The sequence below is a fragment of the Calypte anna genome, chromosome 1 (assembly GCF_003957555.1).
Source record: "Calypte anna isolate BGI_N300 chromosome 1, bCalAnn1_v1.p, whole genome shotgun sequence".
Taxonomy (NCBI): Eukaryota; Metazoa; Chordata; class Aves; order Apodiformes; family Trochilidae; genus Calypte; species Calypte anna.
Genome location: NC_044244.1, coordinates 191577147 through 191603303, shown reverse-complemented (window position 1 = coordinate 191603303; position 26157 = coordinate 191577147). Strand labels below are relative to the sequence as shown.

At 38.7% G+C, this 26157-nt stretch overlaps 1 protein-coding gene across 1 annotated transcript in view; it reads left to right on the top strand.

Annotated features, from left to right (window-relative positions):
• Nucleotides 1–26157, top strand: part of DLG2 (discs large MAGUK scaffold protein 2) — a 967325-nt gene that overhangs the window by 138091 nt on the left and 803077 nt on the right. Inside the window, 2 exon segments of the mRNA XM_030469255.1 lie at nucleotides 739–837; nucleotides 19672–19746. Coding sequence (XP_030325115.1) covers nucleotides 739–837; nucleotides 19672–19746 — 174 coding nt within the window.

Sequence of the window (26157 nt, the reverse complement as noted above, 5' to 3'; positions counted from 1 at the left end):
ATTGTAATCAGAGATATTTATTATCGTAATGCAAAAGCTGCAATAATGCAGTAGATTTCCAGTAGGAAAATTAAAAAAAAAAAAAAAAAACAAACAACAAATTACAGCCTTTTAATGTATCTTCTATTAAAGACACATTAATAGAAATTAATGTATACTAAATGTTTTATGAGGGTTTACTGTAAGCAATATAAGACTGAAATCTCTGTAAATGAAGGAAAGGTAACACCTTAATTTAAATGATTTGCAAGTGTGTCTACTGCACAAATACAAAACCCTTTCACTTAGGAGAATCTCATGAGTTAGAAATGAGAAAACAGACCAGGTAATTCAGTTGGTGCTTTAAGGAGATTTATTCCTGCAGCTACTGCAGATGAGAACCCCATTACCATCTGCAGGCTTTTTTGTCAGGACACTGATTTCTTTCCTTATCTCTGTGTTCTGATGCTGAGAGCTGCAGAGCACCTTGAATACCTTCTGAAGCCAACTAGAGATTATGATAAATATTATCTTGTACATTTAGCCTATTAAGACTTTCACAGACATCCAGGAGAGTGGCTTTAAGATTTAACACTGGCATTTTTGCATGACTAAACATGGAGTTGAAAAATCTGAGGTGTGAGCCTCTTCAATTCAGGTTACCCTTTTGTATATGCATGTTAACCTTTACATTTAAGTGTAATAGTATTATAGTGCACATCTCAGATATTTTATTTGTTTTTTTTCTCCCCTCTTTAGTCTGCAGCTTCAAATGGATCAGAAGGATCTGGACAGTATGGTGAACCCAATAAGGAAAAACAGACTTTTGAAAATTATGTGGTAGACATGAAGATAAAGGTAGGGTCCCCTCTTTTTTAATGGAAATGAAATCCTTACTTAGTTACATTTTACTGGAGGCGAAATTTGTAGATTATATTGAAACTGAGCTCCTGCAGTCATTTTTTCTGCTTAATAACAACAAATACATTACAGCATTTGAATGAGGCTTATGGCTTCAATTTATTGCTGTGTCAACAGCCTTGTGCACTTTATGCTGTCCCAGGCAAGATTTACTTTTTATGTAAAAATATTGTTGATATTGGCAGTGGTTCTACAGGATTGCTGCTATCACAGTGTTGTCATTTATGTGTATTTTTGAAGACCAAGGTGTTGCACAGTTAGTAAATTTTATTCAAGGTGTTTTCAGTCTGTTGGTGTGTGATGTAGTTTATTTTTGGTCTTGAGTCAGTATGGAGGACTATGGATGTAAGAAAACTGATGGGTTTTTTGTAGGCAGGCTATTGATACCTACCATAAAGCCAAGCTGAATAACACACTGTGCAGTATGACTTCATGGCTGCAATAAGGGATATATTACTCTTCTCTTTGTTACAGTCTTTCTGCTTGCAATGGTGAAGCTATTAGTATTTCATTATAATATCTCCATTATTTTCATAGATTCAGAACTTGGCTGGGACAATTCTCTTGGGTTTACGTATTATTATGTAGACTTTAAGCCTTGATATGATTGTGTATTTTTTCTTTTCTAAGTGGAAGAAAATCATGATGTTTTCTTTTGAAGTTAGCAAGCTGCAAACATGATGAAAAAAGCCCAGACATTAACTGAGTTGGCATGGTTATGTGATACCTTGTAGACTTCAGCAAGTATTTTAACATCAGCAACTTGCAGATTATTCTTGTCTAAGTCTTTTCCATGGTCTTTGTTTAACATTTCTCAATTAATTTTTAAGTTTGTTAACTTTTGAAAAGCTTATTGCCTAGCAGGACTTTCTGAGTTCCTTGTTTTGCTGTGTTCCCAGTAGATCAGAAAAACTTTAATACCAAATAGGACCATGGTGCTGCCTGAGAGCTGAAATACAGGAACATACAGACTCACTGAAGCATGTCTGTATTTATGAAATAAATTACTTCCCCAAAGCAAGAAACTATGAGAAGCTTGGTATATACCCTAAATAAGTGAGGATGTTGAAGAATCTTGAGATGTAGTGGTTCTCAGTCCATTTTCTCAGCATTATTTCATGTACATTTCCAGCTTATTTGAACAATGCACCCTCCTCCCTGCTCAGGGTCACAATATTGCAAATCCATGGACTCAAAGTTTCTCCACCAGCAGTTCTAAATAGTACACATTTTCAGCACAAAGTGTACATGAAAGTAAACTCTAAAGATTGGCAACCCCATTGCCAAACTCTAAGACTTTCAGAGCCATCGATGGTATTTTCTACAGTTCCCAGTACCATGGGATAACAGATAGCAGATGTTTTGTTTTCCATTTCCTGGAACTTGTGGTTCTGTGTGTCAGTTCATTTGAAAAAGCAATTTTGTCTGATTTCTTTTGCAAGTGATGGTGCTTGAGTGTCAGAGCACGTTGCTGTGGCAGTGACACACAGCTATTTAGGAGTGGCTACATGTTTAAACATATGCACCAGAGCTTTTCAGTTACTGATGATCAATTGGTTGTTAGATTTACTTCCCCAGGCAGACTGCTTGAGAATTAAAATGAACTCTTCATTCACCATGGATCTTGAGAGCTGAGAGCCACTTCAGGACATATTGAGTACTATGTGTTTCTTTGCAAAGTATCCCAGCTCACATAAAGCCAGCAGAACATTTGTAACTGAAGCACTTCTGTTTCATTCTGAATAAGGGATATGTGGGAAGAAAGAGAAAACAATTATGGCTTTGTATGGGAAATAATAGATAAATAAAATATTAGTCATAATTTTTAAATTAATGAAGGTTTCAGAGCTTTCAAAGACTAACTTATCCAAGCCCTTCAGAGCTGTAGGATGGCTCAAAGAGCTTTCCCCATTCTCTGCTCCACACTCTGTGATTATGAATTTGTGTTTCCTATAATCATACAAGTCCTAACATGTTCCCACTTTGCCTTACCATATTCTCATAAGCCCCCAGGCTGGTGAGTTTGTGGGAATGAGACTACTAGAGATGTCACACTGTCTTCATCTTTGGAGATTTTCAAGACTGGTCTGCATAATGGCCTGAATAACCTGCTCTGACCTCACTGCTGAACCTACTTTGAGTAGGAGGTTGGAATAAAGACCTCCTGGGCTCCTTTCTATTGTCACATTCTGTGATCTTTTGATTACATTTACTCCTAGAGAGGAAGAGAGGCAATTATTGCCTTGCTGTCCCACTGAGCACCCTTGGAGGCAAATTTACTAGTCACCAGGTGCAGCAACTGAGGACCAGGTATTACTGTAAGGCCCTCAGCAAAAAGATCTCATACAGAGACAGCAAAGTGCATGTTGTCTACTGAAAACCAAAAAGTATCTTTTTTCTTGCTTTTGAGTGCTAGGACAATGCTTGGCTAAAGGGATATCAGTTCCCACCTACTGAATAGAAGTGGCAAGCTGGGCAGGTGCTGGGGCCAGAAAGAGAGGAAATCTGTTCTGTGAACAAAGCAAACTCTGTTATGTGATTGTTGAGCCTGGGGCCACCATGGACACTTGGGTGCACTTGGGTGTGATGAAGGTCTCTGCTGCCTGACCAACCTCCACTTCTCACACCCATTTTACCATCTACCTGCAGGGCTCAGTGATGAGATCTGTGCTTTCCTATGGAAGAGAAAATGATCTTTTTTTTGTTCTAGTTACTGTTGAGAAAGCTACCAGCCAGAGAAATTGGTCAGGACTCTGACACTGATTGTGCTAAATAGGAATGAAATTTGCCATGCATGTGGAAGGGAATGATTCTTGTCATAGTTTCTGCCTAAGACTCTCAGGGGCCTTAGGCCAGTTGCAGAGCTGCTGCTGGTAGGGCTGCTGAAGTCAGGAGGGCCAGAAATGCTAATTTGTTGATCTTTAAATTGACACCACCACTCATGGGCTTCTGGTTCAGCCTGCGAACTGCATTAAAATTCTTAGCAACTAAGGTATACAGAACTTCACACCTTCTGAAATTTGTATTAACTTCTCTTCCTGGCTGAAGCAGGATTTATTCTGACATTTCATCTGTAATTTAGCTCATAACAACATATCCAGAACCTGTAAGGTTAGTTAGTTTTTACTTTTTTTTTTTTTTTTTTTTTTTTATTTTATTTTATGCAACATATAATTACACATATAACTCTTATTCTGCTGTTAACCTACTAACCAGCCTGTTGTGATGGACAGCAACCTAGAAGACACAGGGTTCTAGTGGTATCAATGATCTCTGACTATAAAGATATAACTTCATGACTACATCAATTGCACTCTTGGGAGAGATGTGAGCAGGAAAATATTTTTAGTTTGTTTGGGTGCAATATAGGACCTGAAAGGAAGAAAGAGAATATAACCCCATGTGAAAGACTGGCAATTTAATACCATCAAGAAGTACTCTATAGTAAACAATGTGAGATACACTAGGAGTAAATAAATCTTTCCCCACATTTGTAAGAGGATGTGTGTGATCATGTGTTTTCTGTGTAGGTGCGTAGAGCTCTAAATAGTCACTGGCTAAATTCTGCAAGCTGCTGACATTACTAATGCTGTGTTAGAAATCTTGTAGATGTTTCCTTTCTTAGTGTCTACTCCAAAACTTGGAGACATAATACTCTCATTTTTCTTAATTTCTGCTGTTTGACTTAGAGATAATAATTAAGCCAACTTTGCTTCTTTAACAATCTTAGATTTCTCCATAGAGATTTTGTACTATAATATTTGGGTTTCAAAAGAATTTAAGAAACATTTTAAAAGGTGTGTCATGAAAGAGTTAAAAAAAATCAGAGAATGTTTCCTATTGGTTTTAGGTTTCATAAATGCTTGCTTTTACAAATATTCACCTCATCTAGATGTTGCAGGCTCTAGTTCTAAATATAATTTCCTAATTACACCCTATGCTTTGGTAACCCAAGTTTAAGTACTTGGATACAGTGAAGGTCTTAATGCTAGAAAGGACCATTAAATTGTCCAGTCTAAAACACTGCATTATAAAGACCATCACATTTCACCCCCTCACCTCATACTGTTTCTTTTTGTATGACTTTTAAAAATATATACCTTGGTAAAATTAGAGGATAAGGAAGCAGTCATCTGGGTAAGTGGTTTTCACATGGTGGTCTGTGGAGCCACTGATATCACAGTGGGAAATAGTTGTTATTCTTCCTGTATTAAGGCTTCCAGAGAGTCAGAGCTCATCGTAAAGGTTATTTTTGACCACCTAAATCAACTATAAACCACCTCTTTTCACCCCAGATGGCTGCTTCTCAATTTTTTTGGTTTTTGGGTCAAGACTTCCTTCAGTAGATCTCAATGATGATCATATGTACAGATAACATGAAGGCTGGAGGAGCAGAGGAAAAAATAGAACTAAGCTAAGCAGCAATATGACCTGCAGAAATGAGAGCAGAAGGAGATGTTGCTAATGAAGGGTAAAACAGTGCCAAGGATTTGAAAATCTTACAATCAGGGAGAAAAAATGAATGGAAAAAGGATGTAGTTGGAAGAAAAAAATGAAGCAGCTCAGCCTTTTTTTTGAGGGGTTTGGGATGGGTATTTAATGAAAATGAGGAACTGTATCCTTGGGAGAAACACTGTTGATGCATTGACCCTCATCTGTCCCCATGCTTCAGTTCTGACTCTATCAAATCATTGACAAGTTTGTGTTTGAAGGTTTGACCAGGAGCCCTCATAAACAAAACAACCCTGGGGAAGGATGGAGCTGGGGACTGTGTCCCCAGCAGTGTGGGTCTCTTCTGTCTGGGGCTACAGGAGATTCTGAGGTTAAAAAGTAGGCTGCAGTGTTTCAGAGACCATGCCACTCAAGGATGGGCTAAGCTGGGTAGCACACATGCAAATCCTTCTCTGTTAAATGCTTCTTGCTGCATTTCAGGGAATGAGGCAACACTCCAAAATAGGTGTGCAGGAGGAAGCCTTTAGGTACACCAATGGAACCTGATTTTCTCTGGGGCACGTGTATGAATCACATGATTCACATAAATGTTGAAGGGTTCAGCCCCTCTGTTTTTCATATAAACTGCAAATAGGATCATGAATGCACTGGGAGTAGCTCACTGGAGCAGAATAAATTCCTAGTTGAAGCATTTACAGATCATGCACTTGGAGACCAATTTCAGAATGTATCCCTGTATGCCAGTTTTGAATATGATATGAAATTTTAAAGCCAGATCATTAGATAATCAGATGTATGGCAATATTTCACATTTTACTGGTTCAGCTTGAATCTACCAATTGTAAAAGAACAAAATGTTGGATTCTTTACAATGTTAAAGTACTTCCTAAAATGTTAAAGTGTCTTCTGATTTTAGAGTTGACTGAATTCCCTTTTATCCCATCATGCTTGGAGCACAAGTGTAGCTTAGGTTGGACCATCTTCATGGATTAATTAATTTTTAATGAGATGGTTAATTGGTTCTTATTTCAAGGATATTTGAAGATTTCCCTGTTTCAGATAATCTACAGTTTATAAACTTGTTTCATTCTTTGGCTACTGGGTTAAACCTCAGAAAGGACAAAAAATGTAAGTTCCAGTGCCGGCTGTAAATACAAATCGAGTTTGTTTTGTGCCCATGTGGTTGTACGGAGTGAGTTAAACTTTTAGACATGGTTGTGAGTGCTCAGGAGACTTTCTCTTTAAGATGTCACATCCACCAAGACTTTAATAGTTGGGGGAGGATTGGTTGCTCTCTGACCACATATCTGATTCACTATGGATTTTGTAACTTTGGTAGCAGTGACCTCATTTTGGCAAAATAATGTGTGTCATTTACCGAGTCTCTTGCTGCTTTAGCAATCACAAGAATATTAGGGTTATAACCTGAGTAATTTAAGGAAGAGGGATGACTCTTAAATATCCTTTTATTTTCTTGGAAAGGGTTATTTTATTGAAAACATATTTTAGCTCTGAGTGAAAATGAGAGATCCTCAGCAAAGCAACCAGGGGGAATTGTGCTGTCCAGTGTGTTGAAAAGGTGAATTGTAATGTATGGGTGTCTAGACGTTTCCTCTTGTTGCTGTCAACAGTCCAGTTGGCTGTATTTTTTTTTTTTCCAGTGAATAGGAGCATTGATTTTCCTCTCTCTTTGGCCAGAGCTTTCATTTTTACATATCTTTCCCCTTCTGTGTCTCTTTCTCCCTCCCTCTTTCTTCTCTCTCTCTATCTGTAAGAGAGAAAGACTAAGAGCTGACAGCAAGCTTTCTAACTCAGAATGATTCATGTAAGACACCTGAAAGGCAAGCTCTGCACCAGCATCACAACAAGAAAGGTAGGGCTGTGGGGGCTAAACACTGTAAAACACTGAGCATAGCATACAGAAAATCAGATAAATTAAGTCTGCAGATATGTCTAAGGTGAAGAAAAACTTTGGGAGAGAACTTATGGAGTTTTAAAGCAGGTTTGGGGTGCTTTCTTTGAAATAAAACTTTGATGTATTTTTCATAAGAGGGGTAAAGACTTGCCCCTTTTAGCTCTGAATAATTTGTATGATTTTTTTTCCTTGGATAGTAAACTATAATTATATCAATGTAGTGCTTAACAGACCTACGTGCATGTGTAAATATACAATTCCCCCTTTTTTCCCCTGACTGATTATTTTCTGTTATACTTTCTGAAAGTTCATTTTCTCCAGCTGTTATTTATACTTGCTTCCTGAATCCAAATCTGTCCTAGTAATTCTGAGTGATTGTAGATGTGACGCATGAGCTCTCACACACACACCTTAATGCTTCAATCAGGCACTTCAAGCAATATGTGTTTGTAGGAATCACGCTCTCAATAAAAACCCTTACAACCCAAAGGAGTTGTTTTGGCAGAGAAGTGACAGCACTTTGATAGATGGGCCAGATAGTTCTATGTGTTGTGCTTGCTCGGAGTTAGTAGAAAAGAGGAGGGAGAGAGCGAGCGAGAGGGGGGAGGAAAAAAAAAAAAAAAAAGACGGGGAAGGAGAGAGCGAGAGGGAGAGAGATTGAGAGAGAGAGAGAGAGAGAGAGACTTGGCAAAGGAAATCTTATGGGTATACTGAAACAGCAGATCAGAATTGTGAAACCAGAGCCAGGGCTGAAATGTGATGCTTTTGCTCTTTTGTGCTTGTTGTGGTTCTCATCTTCCTATGTAGAAGGCTGTATATCATTCAACAGCAAATTCTGATCACAGATTGAACAATGCAGCAATCAAGCCTGATAAGCCACCTGGAAGTTTTGCTTGAGATGATTTCTAGTGGGTTTTCTGATCCCTGTGAGCATCATGACTGCCTTTAGCATTGTGGAGGAGGACTCGAGTTTCTTATGAGGGCCCCACTTGGAAAAGCAGGCTATGCAGATTCAAGCCTCCGGTTCTGTTCATGCTGTTCAAAAGCCTTTCCTCACCCTTGCTGATTTGTTTTTATGATTTGCATACACTCCTGTGGAGATTTACAGAATGGATTGTCTGTGCATTGTCACGACCAAGGTAGGACTAGAAACATTGCTGTTATGTGTACATATTTCTCTGCTGTTTTTCTGTTTCTGTAATTAAATAGATTGAGCATGTACTATGTCAGGCTGCAAGATAAGTGATAAATAATCTTTGCTTCAATGAGCATTTTGTTCTCTTTTTCTATAGCCCATGCAGTTTGCTTCTGTATTACTTACTAAATAATATGTAATTATTTTTACCAGCAAAAGGAAAATTATTTCATATTTTATCTTACCCTGTGCTTGTGCCTATTAATATCTCTAGCTAATAGAGCACTTTCAGAATACATAGTATAATGCACATATGTTCTTAGTTTATCAGTTTAATCTCTAAGCTAAAGAATTAAAAAGGGGGGGCATTATATGGGTCCTAGGATTTTAAAGAGGCCAATCAGATATAGTTTAGATAGTCATGATGTTTCTGATTGGAGAGATGCAAGTTTCTAGTGGCTTATTGTGGCTTTTTTTCGGGAAAAACATCTCTTCGTTTGCATTTCTAGGCCTGAAAAATAAAAATTCCTTAGTTCAAATTCATCACCCTGATATTGATGTTAGGTCTAACCTGTCTGTTTGGGGATGGTCCTTCTGAATAACTCCTTCCAAACATGCATAAAAACATTTTTTTATCTGGAACAATGATGGCAGGCTGACTCTAGGGTGAAGAACACTTCCTAGCTTTAAAGATCTGGGGTAGGGATAAGATGAACAATTCTTTGAGGTGTCTTCAAACTTAGTTTGTAACTTACTATTACATGAGAAGGAGATAATCAGGGAACTCCCTTCCTGCAGGACAAGCAACTCGCCGCGTGCTTGTAACAATATTTGCACATGGTGAGAGTATTTATAAGGAGCATTTACAGGGGCAAGTCCAGACACTGGGGTTCAGCGTAGCCATTCTCTGTTCTGGTTTACTTTCTATTAATTTAGTTATTTCCATGGAACTTACAGAATGCCTAGGGTAGCCAGCAACACCTAAATCCTGCATAAGTTTTATAGTAACCAACTGCCATCATCATTGCTGTCATTTTTTGCTTGATAGCCATGCCAAGTGGGGATGCCCCACATAAAGAAGGGTATGAGGAGACAACCCAGGAACCCATAGGAATCCATTAGGGGTGGCAGGTGGCTGCTGCAAAGAGTAGGAACCATGTGAGAGCTGTGGAAACAGATGCGAACTGTCATTTGCATCTTGCTGGTGGAGAAACCCATATGGAGAAAGAACAGGAGGTGAATGAGGCCACAGCATAGCTCCTTCTGTGGCCTCATTCACCTCCTGTTCTTTCTAGATCCTTCTGGTTCCCACAAGCCTTGCTGGGTCTGAGACTGTATCCTCAACCTGCCCTACAGCAAAGCAGAGGTGCCCATGGGTGCCCATTGACATAACTGCTCAGCAGTGATGGTGCAGAACCACTAAACAAAGTCTGGGCACAGGATCATGCTAAACTATTTCCAATTTCTATTCCCTGATGTTACTTTCTTGTAGAAAATAAGGAGGAAGATTAAAAAGATAGCTGTGATTTTCTCCACTGTTGGGTGTCCGATGGGGCAGGGGGGACCAGCAGTTGCATCCTTCCTTGTCCTGGAGAGTTTGGCCAGTGCAAGTGTATAAGTGAGTTTGGAAGAGAGGTTATAAGCCTGCTTTTAAGATGGCATAACTGGGAGAAGAACGTGGCCCAGAGTCTTTTTTTATTTATCAAGAGACACTGCTTTATTAATTTTATGAATGGGTGACAAATGTTTCTGCTAACAATAACAAATGTAGACTCACCACCATCTCACTACTGCTGCTGCTCTGAGCAGGGCTCCCTATTACATCTCTGCACAATATTTTTCCTACCATCTCTTGTGTTTCTTGGATCCCCCGCTAAATAACTGAAATGATCTGAAAGTCAAGCATATGATCCTGAGGTATTCAACTCCAGATACTCAGACTTTGTTGCCAACTTTGATGCTGGAATGAGATAGGATTGAGAATTGTAGGTGACCTGCAATTTGGATGCATGTGAGAACAGCATTTTAACATATGTAATTGAGCTGAATAATGGCAAAAATCTGGTTTCAGAACACTTTAATACTGCAAAGGCTTGAAGCCAAATCAATTACAGCTGCTTTTCTTGTACTGTTTGGTGCCATATTTAAATAGCTGCACAGTTATTTTATATTGTATCCATCCTATTGTATTGCTCTTACTTGCCTTACTGTGTATTGGGGTAACCCTACTTTCTTGAAACCTACTAAATTTTTATGGCATCTCTTTGTGCCATTTTTCACTAATATAATAAGAACAAACATTTTTCAGAACACTTCAGTTTTTTAAAAAAATAATTTAAAAAAATAGTATGAAATCTACAGAGAAACAGTATGGTCATATTTGGCCACAGATCTGGTAATTATCCTTATTTGAATATCCATTTGTCTGACTTGTGCAAATAATTGCCATTCTCATTGTTGGAAAAGTGGATCAATGTCAGGAGACAGTAAATACATCAATTTTATTATTCAGATCTTATAAATAATAGAAAAGGAGCAAAAGATGAATGCTATTTCCACTGCAAAAGATGAACACTGTTAACAAAGTTGACATTTTTAACACATGATCATTAAATTTACTCTGGAATTTGCAATATTTCCAGTCTGTAGAAAATGTCATAAATGTTGCAGGGAAGTGAATATGCCCTTGCAGATTATGGTTCTAAATGATACTGCTTTGAACTCTTTATGGTGAAAGAAAACATCTCATAAAATTTCTGATGTGTCTTGCCAAATCTTAAATTCTAATGTCAGCATTTTTTTCAGCCAAATTGCAAGATAAGTTTAAGATAGAATTAAGATATTAATTTGCACAGATTCACCCTCTGCTTTTTTATTTCCTTAATATTTCCTTGCATTTTTGAACCCAGAACATAGGAAATGCTGAGTCAGTCAAGGAGGACTTCTTATGGTCTCCTAGTTTATTTTAGTTATGTTCCCAGTATGGTTACTTTCTTCTGCTGTAGCATTAAGCTCATTAATTTATAGCTATTTTTTTTTTTTTTGTAATTATTAAAAAGAATTCAGTATAAATAAAATCTGAAGTTAAGACTCCCTCCCAGCAGGAACACCAGTTTTTGAAAAGGAAGAGTATTCCCACTGTGCCTCCCAACAATCAGAGAACACATCCTGTCCTCTCCCTTGGCTGTCAGCTCTGCTTCTACCCTTCTGCCTTTCTCAGAATTATGAATAGAACAGGAGCTGCTGGTGGTAAAACCCAAAATATATAGCTCTGTGTTGTCTGGTAAGATTCACCATAACAGGGGCTGTTTCACTGCAATTTCCAGTTGTTGGTGTCAGGTGGCTTAGAAAAGATTATCAGCTTTCACTGAAAAAAATTAAAAAAGGCAAGAAGCTTTCTTGTGAGAAAGGAGAGCTCAGAGGCAGAAGCTCTGTAGGTTTAAAACCCAGAAGACAAATGAAGAGACAACAATGTGTATCTTTAAATCTTGTGATTTAAAGGTGTCAGATAGAGGGTTTTTTGGTACTTGCAGCTGCAATGACAGCACCCTAAAAACAAGAATTATATAGACCACATATGACCACAAATGGTCATCCAGACCTTCTCTTACGATAGAGATATTAAAACTTGCCAGCCAGTCTAACCTAATGTTTCATTATCCCTAACATTAATAACATCCCTAAGAACTGTCAATGTTGATTGCTACTGGTGTCACCACTAGTTTTGTTTTGGAGATGTATTTTCAGATTTGCTTAAAATCCCAAATTTTATCATCTGAAAGCTTCTCTGTTTTGAGAGGAGCTTGCAAAGATGTACACAAATACTAGACACCAAAAAAAAAATAAATCTAATTTTATCTACAAAACTTGAACCATTTGTTTTTGTTTCCTTACTCCCATGTTCACAGTACTGAGCACCAGAGTAATTCCTGTTACCCAAAGTTATGTCCTCCAGCTTGTAAACCAGAGAACTGATCACCTTCAGACAATGGAGAATTCCCAGCTTGAACTTCTCAGTTTATTAGCGACAAAAATAAATTTCCATCATCAAAATGTTGAAAATTCTGCAACTATTACTCCTTAGAGATTCTTGTTTCCATCTTCCACTTAACTCTGTAGTGGTTTAAGCTGGATCACTTCTGTAACAGGTCCCATGTTTAATTCAAGTGACACTGACCTCTGTGGTACCAGACAGTTAATGAAAATCTGATTATTCATGTGACTGGAAAAAAAAATCTGTGATAGTCTAGTTTGGTGAATTAACCATATCTTTCAATGGCTGTCTGTCCAGCACCTTTTGTAAGGATTTAATTCAAGTGCTTAAAGGAATGGAGTAAAGATGGAAGGAAAAAACTGTTTTGTAATGGTGCTGGGAAGCAGAGGGACATAATGCTTATGTTCTTAACCCATATCAAGGTTGAATGTGTGCAATTCTGACTGGCAAGGTTGCCAGGAGCCAGCAACATCTGTCTATCCTATTTTCCTCTGCTCATACAGCAATGTATTTGGAACAGGGGACACCAATGTATGCACTTGAGGCAAAACTCTGACAGATATCTGAGCAGAAGTCTTAAATTGTGCATTGGTCCTGGAAAATAAGCCACTGCGGTCAAGTATGGAACCAACATCTGGATTAGACCCTGGGTATGGTATAACTCTTCTGTAGGTCCCCCACTCCACACACTCATCACTCCACTTGACAGCATGAAGAGTAAAGCAGAGAAGAGCTATAAAATACACACCTTGTCTTTCTGACAGCATTTACTTCCCTTTTCCCATAGTCCCAACACAGAAGACAAGCTCCTCCTCTGTAATAGTATCACTGTGAATCTGAGTGTGGAGATGCTGCATCTGGGATAGCTGATTTTAAAATGTTGATAGTGTGACATGCCTGGGAAAGGTAAGAGGAGGTCTTCCATCCCAGTAGAATATTGTGGATTCTCTAAGTGAGGGGGTAACCCTCAATTAATATTTGTCTGACACAATTGACCCCCTGTTGATTTTAAATGTTTTTAGAATTTGGCTGAAGAATGAAAAATTCTGGAGGTAGCACTACTGGAGTAGCCTCACTATTCCAGCCACTAAACCAGTCCCAAAATACTCTCAGAAGGGCAGAATGGTAAATCAGATCAGTTCATATGCTGGAGGTGAACACAGGTCCACCCACTCTATGCCAGTTGTTGGTCTCCCTTTGCAGAGGTGAATCTGCTATGAGGTTAAGCTGGGTAATTGGTTATGGTGGCCTAATGCTGACATAAATATCTAATACTTAAAACATTTATTCGTTCCAAAGTCCTTTTATAATAGGTAATACTGAAGAAAATAGTCCTGTTCTCCTGCCCACCAAATTATTTTATGCTAATCTGAAATAAACTTAATATATAGTTTCAACAAGGTATATACTTAGAGAATGAGGTTCAATTGATTTTGTTGTACTTCCTGCAAGATTATCTGTATGAGTCTGGGAGGCTGTAAGGTCAGTTCCAGATGATAAAGTTGGGTATTATTACTGAGGTTGAACCACTGCCATTGGTACTGTAAACCAGTAAAATCTTACCCAGCTCAGCAGAGCTGTAGAGAGTTACTATACATGAGGCATTGATTTAAGAGTAGCTGGAAGTGACACAAAGTAAATAACCAAATTTCTATGTGCCTGCATAGAGTGCTAAATAGATCTGGCAAACATTTGTTATGTTTTATTTGCAAGACTTCAGGCTTGGAATCATTGTAGTTTGAAATCATAAACTGGATAGCTATGTTTTTTTGTGCTAGATTTCCGGACTATAACAATCCCAAAACAAAGGAAACATAATGATTCCCCCCCCCAGAGACTCATATTTAGCTATTAAAAAAAAAAAAAAAATCTATAGCCATTATTAAGTGCTGATGAGCACTTCAAACTGGGGTGTTTTCCTGCCAGGTCCTAAAAGTGTAATAGTGCTGAATTCATGCAATTTACATGTAGATAGTAAATATTGTTCTGAAGTGGTACTTGAGGATGGCTTTGATGACTATGGGCTGGCTGCTGGCTAAACTGCACAGTCTTAGAAGAGCAGGATGACCCTTTCCATTGATTACCATTTGCCTTAGCTTCAGAATATACTCATAGATATCTGACAGATGGAGAGTGTATCTGAGTATTTTTTTTAAATCTTTTTCTGCCAGTGTTAAATTTTGGAATAGTTATTGTAAGCCTCTTGCTTTTGTATTTCAAACATTATGAATGTAAACTGATGAGATGTGTTGTCTTTTCTAGAAAAAAAATAATTTTTTTCGGGGGGAGCCTCAAGAAAATTACACAGAACAAACCAATGTACATTGCATATGTAATGTCTTGTAATTATATCTTGTCAAAACCTCAACTTTTTTCTTTTTTATTCTTTAGAAATATGGTAATTGTCCCTTTTCTCTTGTAGTTAATTATAAATTTCAGGAAGAATTAAGTCTGTTAAATCTCTTCTTCCCCCTCTTCCCCCTCCTTTGGTCTCTATGGCAGCAGCAAGAATAGAAGGGAATTACTTTGATCTCCATTTCTGAGTGACATTTCATTTCTTCCCAGGATTGACCTTGTTTAGTGAAACTGAAATTTTCAATAGATTTCATTAGATTATAATTTGCTGATCTTAGGGAGATGTTCTTAATTGAGATTGGTTATAACTACGAAAGGAGAAGGGTGATTTGTTTCATAATTCTGTGAACAGCTCTATAAACTGAGAAAATAAAATGTTCAATTAACTGTTCAGGGAAATACAGTTAGAGCTTAATACTACTGCACAGCAGTGGAGAGTTGCAGGTGTAGGAAAAGGTGGAAGATACTGAGCAGGAAAAAGAAAGTAAGAGAGCCTAAGCTTGGCTCAGTTAATGATGATAGTGCTGCTTAAGAACAGCAGAGCTGTACATCCTCAGTAAGTTCCTTCTCTAATATTCAGGGTGCCTGGATGGAGATTAGAAGCTAATTTCCAAGTGCCAAGGCATCTGCATTTTTATGCATTTCATAAAGCTGAAGTTGATCAAATGGATTCTTTGCAATGTCCGAAATGCCACTAAAAGCAGAAAAAAATAGTTGTCTCCTGACATACATCCTCAAAATAAATATGCATTTTGCTTTTGTGTTTTAATATTTTTGCTACAACCATGCCAATTTCTTTCTGTCTCACTTCACCTGATGCAAAACTTCTGAAAAATGATGAGCTGTGTGCAAAGAAAAACAGTATTTATGAGTGAATCATTAGGTCAGGGGTGTCGACAAGTATATGATTATATTTTACCCAGTCTGAGACCTCTGGTTGAGACCTGCAGTTCTCATTTCTCTAGAGAATCATCTGCATCAAAGAAGATAATTTCTAAGGATGTGTAGGAGCAGATAAGTAGGTTCCACTCGGTTTGTCTTTAGCCAAGTCTTTTGTTACTGGAGACTTCAGTCAAGGACTTGTATACAATTTGCAAGTCTTCTCTGAAAAAACAGTATTTAGCTAGATTGTATAGAGTGTTGCAGCTCAGTGAGCCTTGAGCCTTTAGCAGATACAATATTTCTAAATGTACTTTCTGTATTTTGTTACATCTTCCTGAAGAACTGAGATCCGCTCCAGCCAGTGTGACATTAGGCAATATTTGGCCATCCAGTTTTGATAGTGATGATACACAAATCATCTCTGCCTGCCTATGAGAAAGTGGCAATAAGCTATATATGTAATTCTTCTTTAAGTCCTCCAAACACCCTTAGCCATTGTGTGATCAGCTATGGTTGATCACACAACACAATAGGGGAATTCTTCTTTGCAATCTTACTCAGAGCTTTCTGATTTACAACTGTGTCTCTGTCACCTGAAATCTCTTTTGTGCAGTGCCACACAATCCTTGCCTTCCTATTTGATATTCAGTCTGCAGTATTTCCCACTGCAATATTGTAGTGGGCACTCCACATTATATAAATGTATCAGCAAGATACATTAAACCAATGATTCTGATCAGTACTAATACCAGTCAGTTATTTTCAACAGCTGACTGAGAAAAGCAGGTAGGAAAAAAACTTGCTTAAAGGTTGCATGCTAGCAAGGTAGAGTTTGGACACAGAGACTCTGAAAGGCTTGCAGCCTTCATTTTTTCTTCTGAAGTTGATGCTTTTCTGTCTCCTGATTACCAAAGGGGTCTGCATTTCTGGATAGCTGATAAACTATTGCTTTGGGAATTACATGTAATGATGCTTGCAGAGGAATTTCACTGTCTTTGACTAGGAGGTTAGCATCTCTATCTGACTTTGGTCATTGCTTCATTGCTTCCTGACTGTATTATTGCTATGCAATTTATCAAGGACTTAAAGCATCAGCCCAGAAAAAAAGCTGTGACTGATGCCCAATTCAGCAATGAGAATGGATTTATTCTTTTGTGTCCCAAGGTCTCTTTATACAAAAATTACACAGGCTGAAGATCTTACTGCCTGCTTTGAAGGCTCTGATTGCATGAAGCTGTGATAAAGCCTGAGCCTGGGTAGCTGTGTCTATCACTGCATTGGAGCTGTCTCAAGGGTGAAGCTTAGTGCAGAAGTCTGGGTATCCCTACAGGAAGGGGATAAAAAAAAAAACCTGTGAAATCACTGTTTCATAAGCTAAGAAGAATCAGCTTGTTTCCATTCCTGATGGAGAACATTTCAAATGATGGATTTTCATCACTTTTCATATTTTTAACTTTCCAGTATAGTGGTGGACTGAGGTCTTCAGTCCTTTTCCTCAGCAGACTCCTAAGTCAGTAAAAATGTTAGCAGTAATAATTCCTTCTACAGCCTATGAGTAATACCCAACATATTTATTCCAATGCTTACCAGTATTTCCTATGCTCGCTTTACGTGATGTTGAACTTTGAGAATTTTTTTCGGTTGGTGTCTCTACTTATGTTGTATTGGAGTCTTTGAATAATTTATAAAAAAAAAATAAAATTGAGCACTTTTATGAAGAAAAGCATTGCCAACAGCTGATATACAAACTTATTTCTTAAAACTATTTCAACTAGGTGAGTGTATAAGATATGAAATTTATAAAAAGCACTGTTTTGTACATAATACAATAAATAGTGATAATTTGAATAAAAAGTCAGCCTTAATTAAAAAAAAACAAACACAAACCAATAAGAACCACAACAACCCCAAGCCCCCAAAAGCATCAGGAGAAAAGTGTTCAGTCCTAGCTCTTTAGCGACATGCATTTCCCAGACAATTCCAGTGCAATGTCATGTTATCAGCACAGTAATTCAAGTATTCAGCTGTGAGAGAGCAAATTGCAGGTCACTCAACAGATCCATGCCCCAGCCCTTGTGTCTAAAAATTGGAATCTCTGGACAAATGGTGCCTATGAGCAATTCCCAGTTAGCTCTGCCTTCCTGGCCTCTGAATATGCAGCTTGTGTCATGTGATTCTGGGCCCTGAGGTAATTTTGGTAAGAATCCCAAAGACAAAAATACTTGTGGAGTATTAGCCCCTTCTGCTATGGGATCTGAAGGTTAATTTTGAAGATGTATCCCTATTAAAATTGTGAGGAGTCTTTTTGAGGGGTCTCCTGACAAACATATTACCTGAGTTTGTAAGATCTGGCTTTTCGATTGAAAAAATGTTTCATGTCCAAAGAAAATTATTAATTTTATTGATGTCATCTTGGCCTGGTTTAAAGACTGAAGACCTGGAATTGTTAAAGAAATAAAAAAAAAATTACCAATATTTCATTCTCTCTTTTGATCAAAATTAATTTATAGCTTCATTATTTCTATAGGATTACATAGTTTGCTGTTGCATTCATTCCTTCCTTTCAGGAGATAAGATACACCCACAGGATATTGCTGCCATGATAGCATTGACTTTTAAAAATCCTTTTAAGCCAGACTTTATAAACTTTCATCTAAAGGTACAATGCTTCTTGCTTGCTAGCTGCTTTTTTTGTTGTTGGTGGTTTGGTTTTTTTGTTTTACATTTAATATCCCTTAAAAATTTCTATGTGAAAATGTAAAAGATAACTGTAAAAGTTTTTAAGGTTGGGGAATATAAAGCTGAAACTAATATGCACAGTTTTTCTTTTTGGTTGTGCAGGGTTTTTTTTGTTTGTTTGTTTGGGATTTTTTACTTACAAAAGTATTTAGTATTGCAAAGCTTTACAAATATTTATATTTTGAAGATAAAGAACAAAGCACAATAGTGCTTAGGTAATGTTCTGATATCAGACTAAAGGCTGAAAATTGTGTGAAGACTCATCGTAAGTGTTCACAGAGCTTGCTCTCCTTTGCTCTCAGCATGAGGAAAAGAAATGTGTAATGTGGTTCCTTGCAATATATCTGGCTTATATGAAAATCAAGAGAAGGAAGGAAGCTTTTTTTCCTGCATTATAGAATGGTTTGGGTTGGCAGGTATTCTGAAGATCATTATTTCCAGCTTCAGGAACATACATGATTGTGAGAGTCCTCCAGTTCCAGGAACTAAATAATAGTTTGGCTCCTATATGAAATGCTGAGAGTAATGGTGGCAGACACCAAAATTTGTTCTGAACTTTTCTTCAGGGACTCTGACCCAATCTACTGTGCAATTCATTCTCCTGGGCTCCAAACCTTTGCTAAAATGTAATTGAATCACTGCAAATTCAAGGGAAATTACAGGAAGATAAGCCCCAAGGCCTGATAGTTGCATCTTTCACTGCAAAGTGGAACATTAGACTTTAAATTCACCCCTCACTCTTGATTCCACAAAGTTTCAGGGAACTACAGGAATCTTGGGTACTTGCTCCATGTCCTCCAGGGGCCAATCTGGGGAGCAAGCAGTGTTCTTCTCAACAAAGAAACACACCCTAAAACTTATTCCTTCTGGGAAATTGCCCTGGGGTGGTTCAGGCTGCACCAATCACTAGTTCAAAGGGGACATGATGGAAAAATGCAGCCTGTCATGAAATTAGGGGAAGAAGCCAATCTCTACATACTGCCTAAAGCTCTGCTGTTGTTCTCTGAATGCTCCAGTGTGAGGGAAAGCCAGATAGCACATGCTTGGGGTTCAGAGTGGATGAAGGATATGTTCACCCACATCACTGCAAACTTCAAAGCAAAATTAATGGGTAAGTGTTGGGGTCCTTTTGGTCTTGCAAACTGCAAATTATTTGCCCTATGTGACAAATGACAATGACTATGGGGTGTAGTGCATACTAGCAAACTCCTAGATGCTCCATCTGGAATGGAGTCCATTGCGCCTGGTGCTTGCAGCACATACTGTGTTGTGTATAATGCCATTTTCACTTATTTGCAGCAGAGCCATGGCAGATGCCCATCCCACAAATGCTCAGTCGAAACACCTGCCTGGATACCCATTCAGCATTCTAGCGTAAGTCTGAGCCTTTTAATACAAAGATTTGAGAGACTGAAGGGTAAGTCTCTGTGCTTGGAGCAGCCCCGTCGGGTTGAATTTCCATACTCGGTGCATTTCTGAAAGAATAAAAAAAATGAGTCCTGAGGCCAGACCAAGCTCCTTGGGAAGCCTGTGCTGTTGAAATGCTGGGTAGTGGCTTAGCAGGGCCTCTTTGGAAGTTCAGCCTCTTTGGGAATATAAAAAATTCTCCATGGAGCAATGGCATGTGGCAAGCATGGGATGGTTGTTGGTGGTGTTCAGCTCAGAGGGTGTGAAGCTACTGTTGGTTGCTCCAGCTCTGGGGTCTGGGTGTGCATGATGACTGTGAGCCTGCAAGTTTTGCCTGGTCATGGGCAGAGTTTGTGGGAATTCATTCATAAGCTCCTGCAGGGTCTGGCAGAAACAGCTGATGTTTAAAACACACCAGGCTGTTCCCAGTCCCAGGCTGTGACACAAGGAAGGGAAGTGTCTTTTTTTTTTCTACATTGTTATGGAAGATAGAAAGATTGATTATGCCAAGTGCTGTACAGACTAATAAGTGTGAAATTGGCTCAGTGTAGGCAGCAACTTGTGGGATGATGGGCAGTGAGAGACCTTTACTCTGCTGGATTTATAGGAAATAACATTTGTAAATGCTTTCCTCCTCCTGCCAATTATGTGACTTCAGTGAGATTTGCTTTTAACTATCAAGGACACAGAAATATTTGAAGAGAAAGAAGAAGCTGTGGTCAAGTTGACACTGCATTGATTTATGTCTTGTCTGAACATATACTGTAGATTGAGCCAAATCCTTGGATGCTGGAAGTTAAAACAGAGGGCTGACTAATAGAGCTATGATGATTTATCTCAGCTGTGGACTTGGCAGGATTTAGTTGACATTTTCTTTGGCTCTGGACCACAGCATGATGTTGGTCCACAGCTATTAACTTGTCACCTTTTATGAGTTGATAGATGAGAAACAAATTCAAGTTTGTGCTCACCTTCAGTCTCTTGATAATCCTGCAAGTGATTATAAACACTGTGTTTTGATTGTTCTGATAATAAAATTAATTATATTGTTGTTGATCTGCATTAAAATAGGCCCACTTAGAAGTATTGTTTGGACAGCTGAGCTAGACAATTTTTCATCAGGTGAGGATCTAGCTCAGTAACAAATGAGTAACTCTTCTGAATTACTAGTTTCCATTCTAAAGGCATTGGATTAACTGTGATGTGGTCTTCTTGGTTTTTTTTATGTTAAGAGTTGCAGCATGAACACAAGTATGGCAGCACAGTGCTTTGAGAAATGGAAGTGTAATGGGCATTTGAAGTAACTCAGGAGAGTTGTGCTCAATGATTTCCAACACCAAGACCTGACTTTTCACATAGTGGCCCTAATGCTTTTGGTATTTCTTAGGATATTTCTCTCTTAAACCACTAAAAATAAAAGCATTTATCTTGAGTGTTCTTTGTTTGTGCCTTGTTATACCAGGTATGCATGCGTGCATAGGAAATATAGACCTACTGTAGACCTATTGCTTTGCACATTCCTATGTTGTCACAAAAAAGTATCTTGATCTGTTCTCATTTACTGTATCAATTCCCAACTGTACTAGCAAAAATTTTTACTTAACAGGTACATCCTTATCATTTTCCTAGTCTAGTATATAGGCTTATTCTATTTGAATACAACCTGATCAGCTATGCATTTTCTCCCTCTTTAGATATGTGCATGAAGAGTGCTTTTAGAGACTTAAGAGGTGATAATTATTTTTTCATCTATCTGAGTGTTACTGGTTACTGGTTACTCTGTTACTGGTTTAAAATCAGAATAAATGGCAAGAAATGTTTTTTTTAAATTGTCAGAGTGAGAACTGGTGCTGTGAGCAATACTATTTATTTTCTTAATCAATAATGGGCTTGAGTGCAGGGCAATAGGCTTGAGTGCAGATGTGCTGATGACACCAAACTGAGTGGTGCAGTTGAGACACTGGAGGGGAGTGATGCCAGCCACAGGGACCTTAACAGGATTGAAGAGTGGGTCCAGGTGAGCTTAGTGAAGTTCAGTAAAGCCAAGTGCAAGGTCGTGTACCTGATTCAAGGCATCTCCCAGTATCAATACAGGCTGGGGGGTTGGATTAGCAGCAGCCCCGTGGAGAAGGGGCTGGTGGATAAAAAATAGGATATGAGCTGGCAATGTGCACGTGCAGCCCAGAAAGCCAAACATATCCCAGCCTGCCTCAAAAAAACCCCAACCCTGACCAGAGGGTCAAGGGAGGTGATTCTTCCCGTCTACTCCACTCATGTGAGACACCACCTGCAGTCCAGTGTCTGGAGTCCCCAGAACAAGGACATGGAGCTCTTGGAGTGAGTCCAGAGGAGAGCCATGAAGATGATCAGTGGGCTTGAGCACCTGTCCTATGCAGACAGGCTGAGAGAGTTGGGGTTGTTCAGTCAGGAGAAGCCAAGGCTCCAAAGAGATCTTATAGCAGACTATAAATATATAAAGGGGGCTTATAAGAAAGGTAATGACTTTTTACCAAGACCTGTAGGGATAGGACAAGGATTAGTGGTTGTAAATGCAAAGAGGGTAGATTTAGTTGCACATAAGGAAGAATTTTTTATGATGAAGGTGATGAGACACTGGCACAGGTTGTCCAGAGAATTTGTGGATGTCCCCTCCCTGGAAGTGCTCAAGACCAGATTGGATGGGGTTTGAGCAACCCAGTCAGTGAAAAATATCCCTGCCCACAGGAGAGGAGGTTGCAGCTATATGATCTTTGCAGATCGTATGCTATATGCATACCATAGAGACCAACTATATGGTCTTCTCCAATCCAAACCATTCTATAAGTTTATGAAAGACCTCCCCCAGCATGCTATTAGAATACTGTTCAACCATAATTGCCTACTTGGAGCTTGCTACCATCTATATTTTGCTTGATTATGAGTTGAATGCAGAGAAGGAGTTCTGCATTACCTCAAAAATAGGTTGTACCTATTTTCCTAAGTACCTTCTGCTTTACCTTCTGCTTCTTTTTTATCAAACCATTTTCTATGCATGAAACAGATTTTTCTATTTACCTTATCTGTATCAGATATTTGCAAGTATTTTTATCAAACTTAAGTAGGTTTCTTTTCTTGCAAGACTAATGCAAGAAGTTGAAGAAAAGTAAATCTGACAGAAAGTAAATTCTAGGTGGTCAGCATTTTTCACCAACTGATTTCAAAAGTAATTTTTAGTTGTCTTGCTTTTATCTAAGAAAATTATCTGTGAAATGTCAGCATTTTGATAGGAAGCTGGTTAATGAAATGAAAATTTCCCATGACACATCAAAGCATATTACCTATGGAAGCACTGGCAGATTAAAAAAAAAAAAAAAGAAAAGAAAGAAAAGAGAGATCTGGCCAATTATGACACCAGCTTTAAGTGACCATTGTGTGTATTCAGATGCCTCTCTATAGGGGTATAGGGAACAGTGTGAAATAATGAAAGGAAAACCACACTGGCAGAAAGGATATCCTCTTTCATTAATTGTGCTGGCTGCATCAGTCAGGAAGGCAGCAGTCTGGGGTAGGTTTCCCCCACCTTTTTCATCAGTATTTGTGAAAAGCACCTTGTCCCCTCTTGGGAAAGCCTTTCCCATATAATGCAGGAAACGGGAGACCTGGCTCCATTGCTGTTACACAACAGCCTTACCATTGCAATCCCTAATTTCCCATCCCTTTTGAATTTACTGATGATTCTTGCAATTAAGATTCTCAATTCTGTTTGGCAACTCGCCATCTGCAAAAGAGGGCATAAGTGAGCACTGCCTTTCTCTGCCTTTGCAGTATCCTTAATTAGATTCATTTGAAGTCTGAGAGTTTTAATCAAGGGAATTACCTAAGGGTGGCTTTGTCTGCACTTGCACTTTTACTCATGTCTTCTGAAGGATCTGTAGTGTTTGATTACAAAATACTCCAAAAAGAAGTTCACTGCACTGTTCTTTTGCACATTAAACCTTCCTATAGCTGGGCTTGCTCACTAGCTGGATCCATTATGCAAATATAATGAAGTATCACAGGCTGCACCTGTGTTGCAAAAACATTTGGGGTTTTCTTTTCTTCCAGCCCTGTTGAGAGCTTTTCTTCAGTTCAGCATTCAGCACTAACATTCACCTGATCTCACCCTGCAGTGTTCATAGAATCCCTCTGCTTTTTCCTGCTGCAGTCTGAGCAGAGTTCCTTGGCCAGCTGTCCAAGTCCCCTTCACCAAAAAATTCCTTTCTGGGGAGTCATCTGCCACTGAGAAGCAGCAGGAGAGGGTGGTAAAGGGTGGGTGGACACCAAAGGTGATGTATTTGGTGCCTGCCTGCCCTAAGCAGAGCCACCTGCAGCATCAGCTGTCCCCAAAATGTTCAGAAGGGGCAGTGAATTTAAGGGTAGAGAAACCAGATCAAGGGTCCTGACAGGGGGAAATGCAGCAGCCGTGCATGCTGTGATGGCTCATGGGCTGCAGCTTCACAGACTTGCTACATTCTGTGGAAATTCAGTGCAAGTTTTGGCTGCCAGCCTGCTTGGCAGCTGAGCCCTCAGTCTTTACCTATATCCAAAACACAAGGATAGCAAAAACCACTCCTTTTCAAATCCTGCATACGTGTGCAGGATATTATTTCTCTGTTTACATAGGAGATACCTGTGTACAGAGAATAAAGTTAGTCTGGCTTTATCTTTTCCCAGTTTGGATCACTGAAGGGACAGGAATGCACTAATGCCCTGCGCAATACCTGAATTTAGCCTGAGCTGGGAGTTAACTAGATTAATTCCTGGTTCAGACTAATCAAGGTTTTCATATTCAGACTCATGTCACAGGAGTTGTTATAAAGAAATGAATGCTTTTGGAAGATGACTGTCTGTTAATTCTGGTGCTTATGCTTTATGTAAAGTTTGTTCAGTATTGTGCAATGGAGCCAAGCAGAAATATATTGACAAATTCATATTTTGCTTTAATTTTACGGCTATGAGTCTGGAACAATAGTTTCTGAAATAAATCTTGGTCTGTTTATATGAAAACCCCAAAATAAATGTCTCTGTTTGGCCAGCGTCTGCTCTCTCCTGGGGCTTTGTGCTCTGCCTTGTAACGATGTCACTTCCTTTCTGGTGTAGATCTGCTCTATAAAATAAATAAATAGCTCTGCACTCCAGAAAGTGCCTTTTACAGGGTGTCTCTCCTCTCTCTCTAAACCTTAACTTTTTTTCTTTAAAACCCCGTTGGCTAATAAGTTTCACAGACAATCTGGGTGGCGAGGAATATTTTCTAGGCTATACAATATTCTGTTCTTTTTTTCTTTCACCTTGATGCTGATGGTAATGGAAAATTTTGAGTGCTAAAACTAATTTTTATTTTTAAAGGAGGTATTAAAAGTAATACCATGCATGTTTCTGCTGGGTCACTGTATTACTGCAGCTCTTCTTCATTCCCAAGGTGCCCCTCTTTGCCCCAGTGCTCAAAGCAGTTTACTGTCCACCTCTTTACCATTTAAAAAGGTTGCCTGTACCATTCACTGAAGAGTCTGTCACCAATTACCAGCCACAAAGCTGATTTTAAAACAGCCACCAAAATCCCTTTTCCCTGTGCATAGCTCTCTGAAGCTTCCTTCTCATTTGCACTCGTCCCTGCGTCGCCTTACCTAGGGACAAAGATGCTGCTCCTATTACTGTTGGCTGTAGCTCCATGTGCTGAAGAGGAGATGACTTCTCCTCTGTAATCTGATTTACAGATTCAGCAGGGGAAGTTCCAGCTAGACTAAGGTAGTGTTGGATTAGCAGCAAATCACAGCACATCCCAGCAGGGCAGCAAATTCTTCATGCTTGGGTTGAGGCAGGCAGCCACTAGCAGAATATGTGTTAACAGAAGGGCTCAGGAGCAAATTTTGAGAAAAACAGGATAAAAGAAGCCATTTACTCCTCTGTTCCACAAAATAATAGAGAAGAAAGGGGAGAAAATTTTTTTCTTTAAAATGGTAACAGCCTTTTGACAATGAAATATATATACTTAATGTGTGACACATGTGGTCCTTCATCCTGTTTCAGTTCATGTCAGACTAGTGAAACAAGAGGGAGGTTTCATAGTTGCGAAACAAGCTCAGAAACCTTTCAGGTAAGGTGGTAATTTTCTTGAAAACCAGTATGACAAACTTTACGCTGTATAAAATCATTATCTGCAGATTGACCCACATAGCTGCTTGATATCATAATCATGAAACTTTTTGCATGAGTTATTTACATTGAGTAATTTCATTAAGCACACATTATGTGCAGGATATTTTCTGTCTTTATTGCTTAATTTGTTTTATAGAAAGAACCAGGATGTTTCTAAAACAGTTCTAGACACAGAAGTGTAGCAGTGCATAATTTAGAACAAAA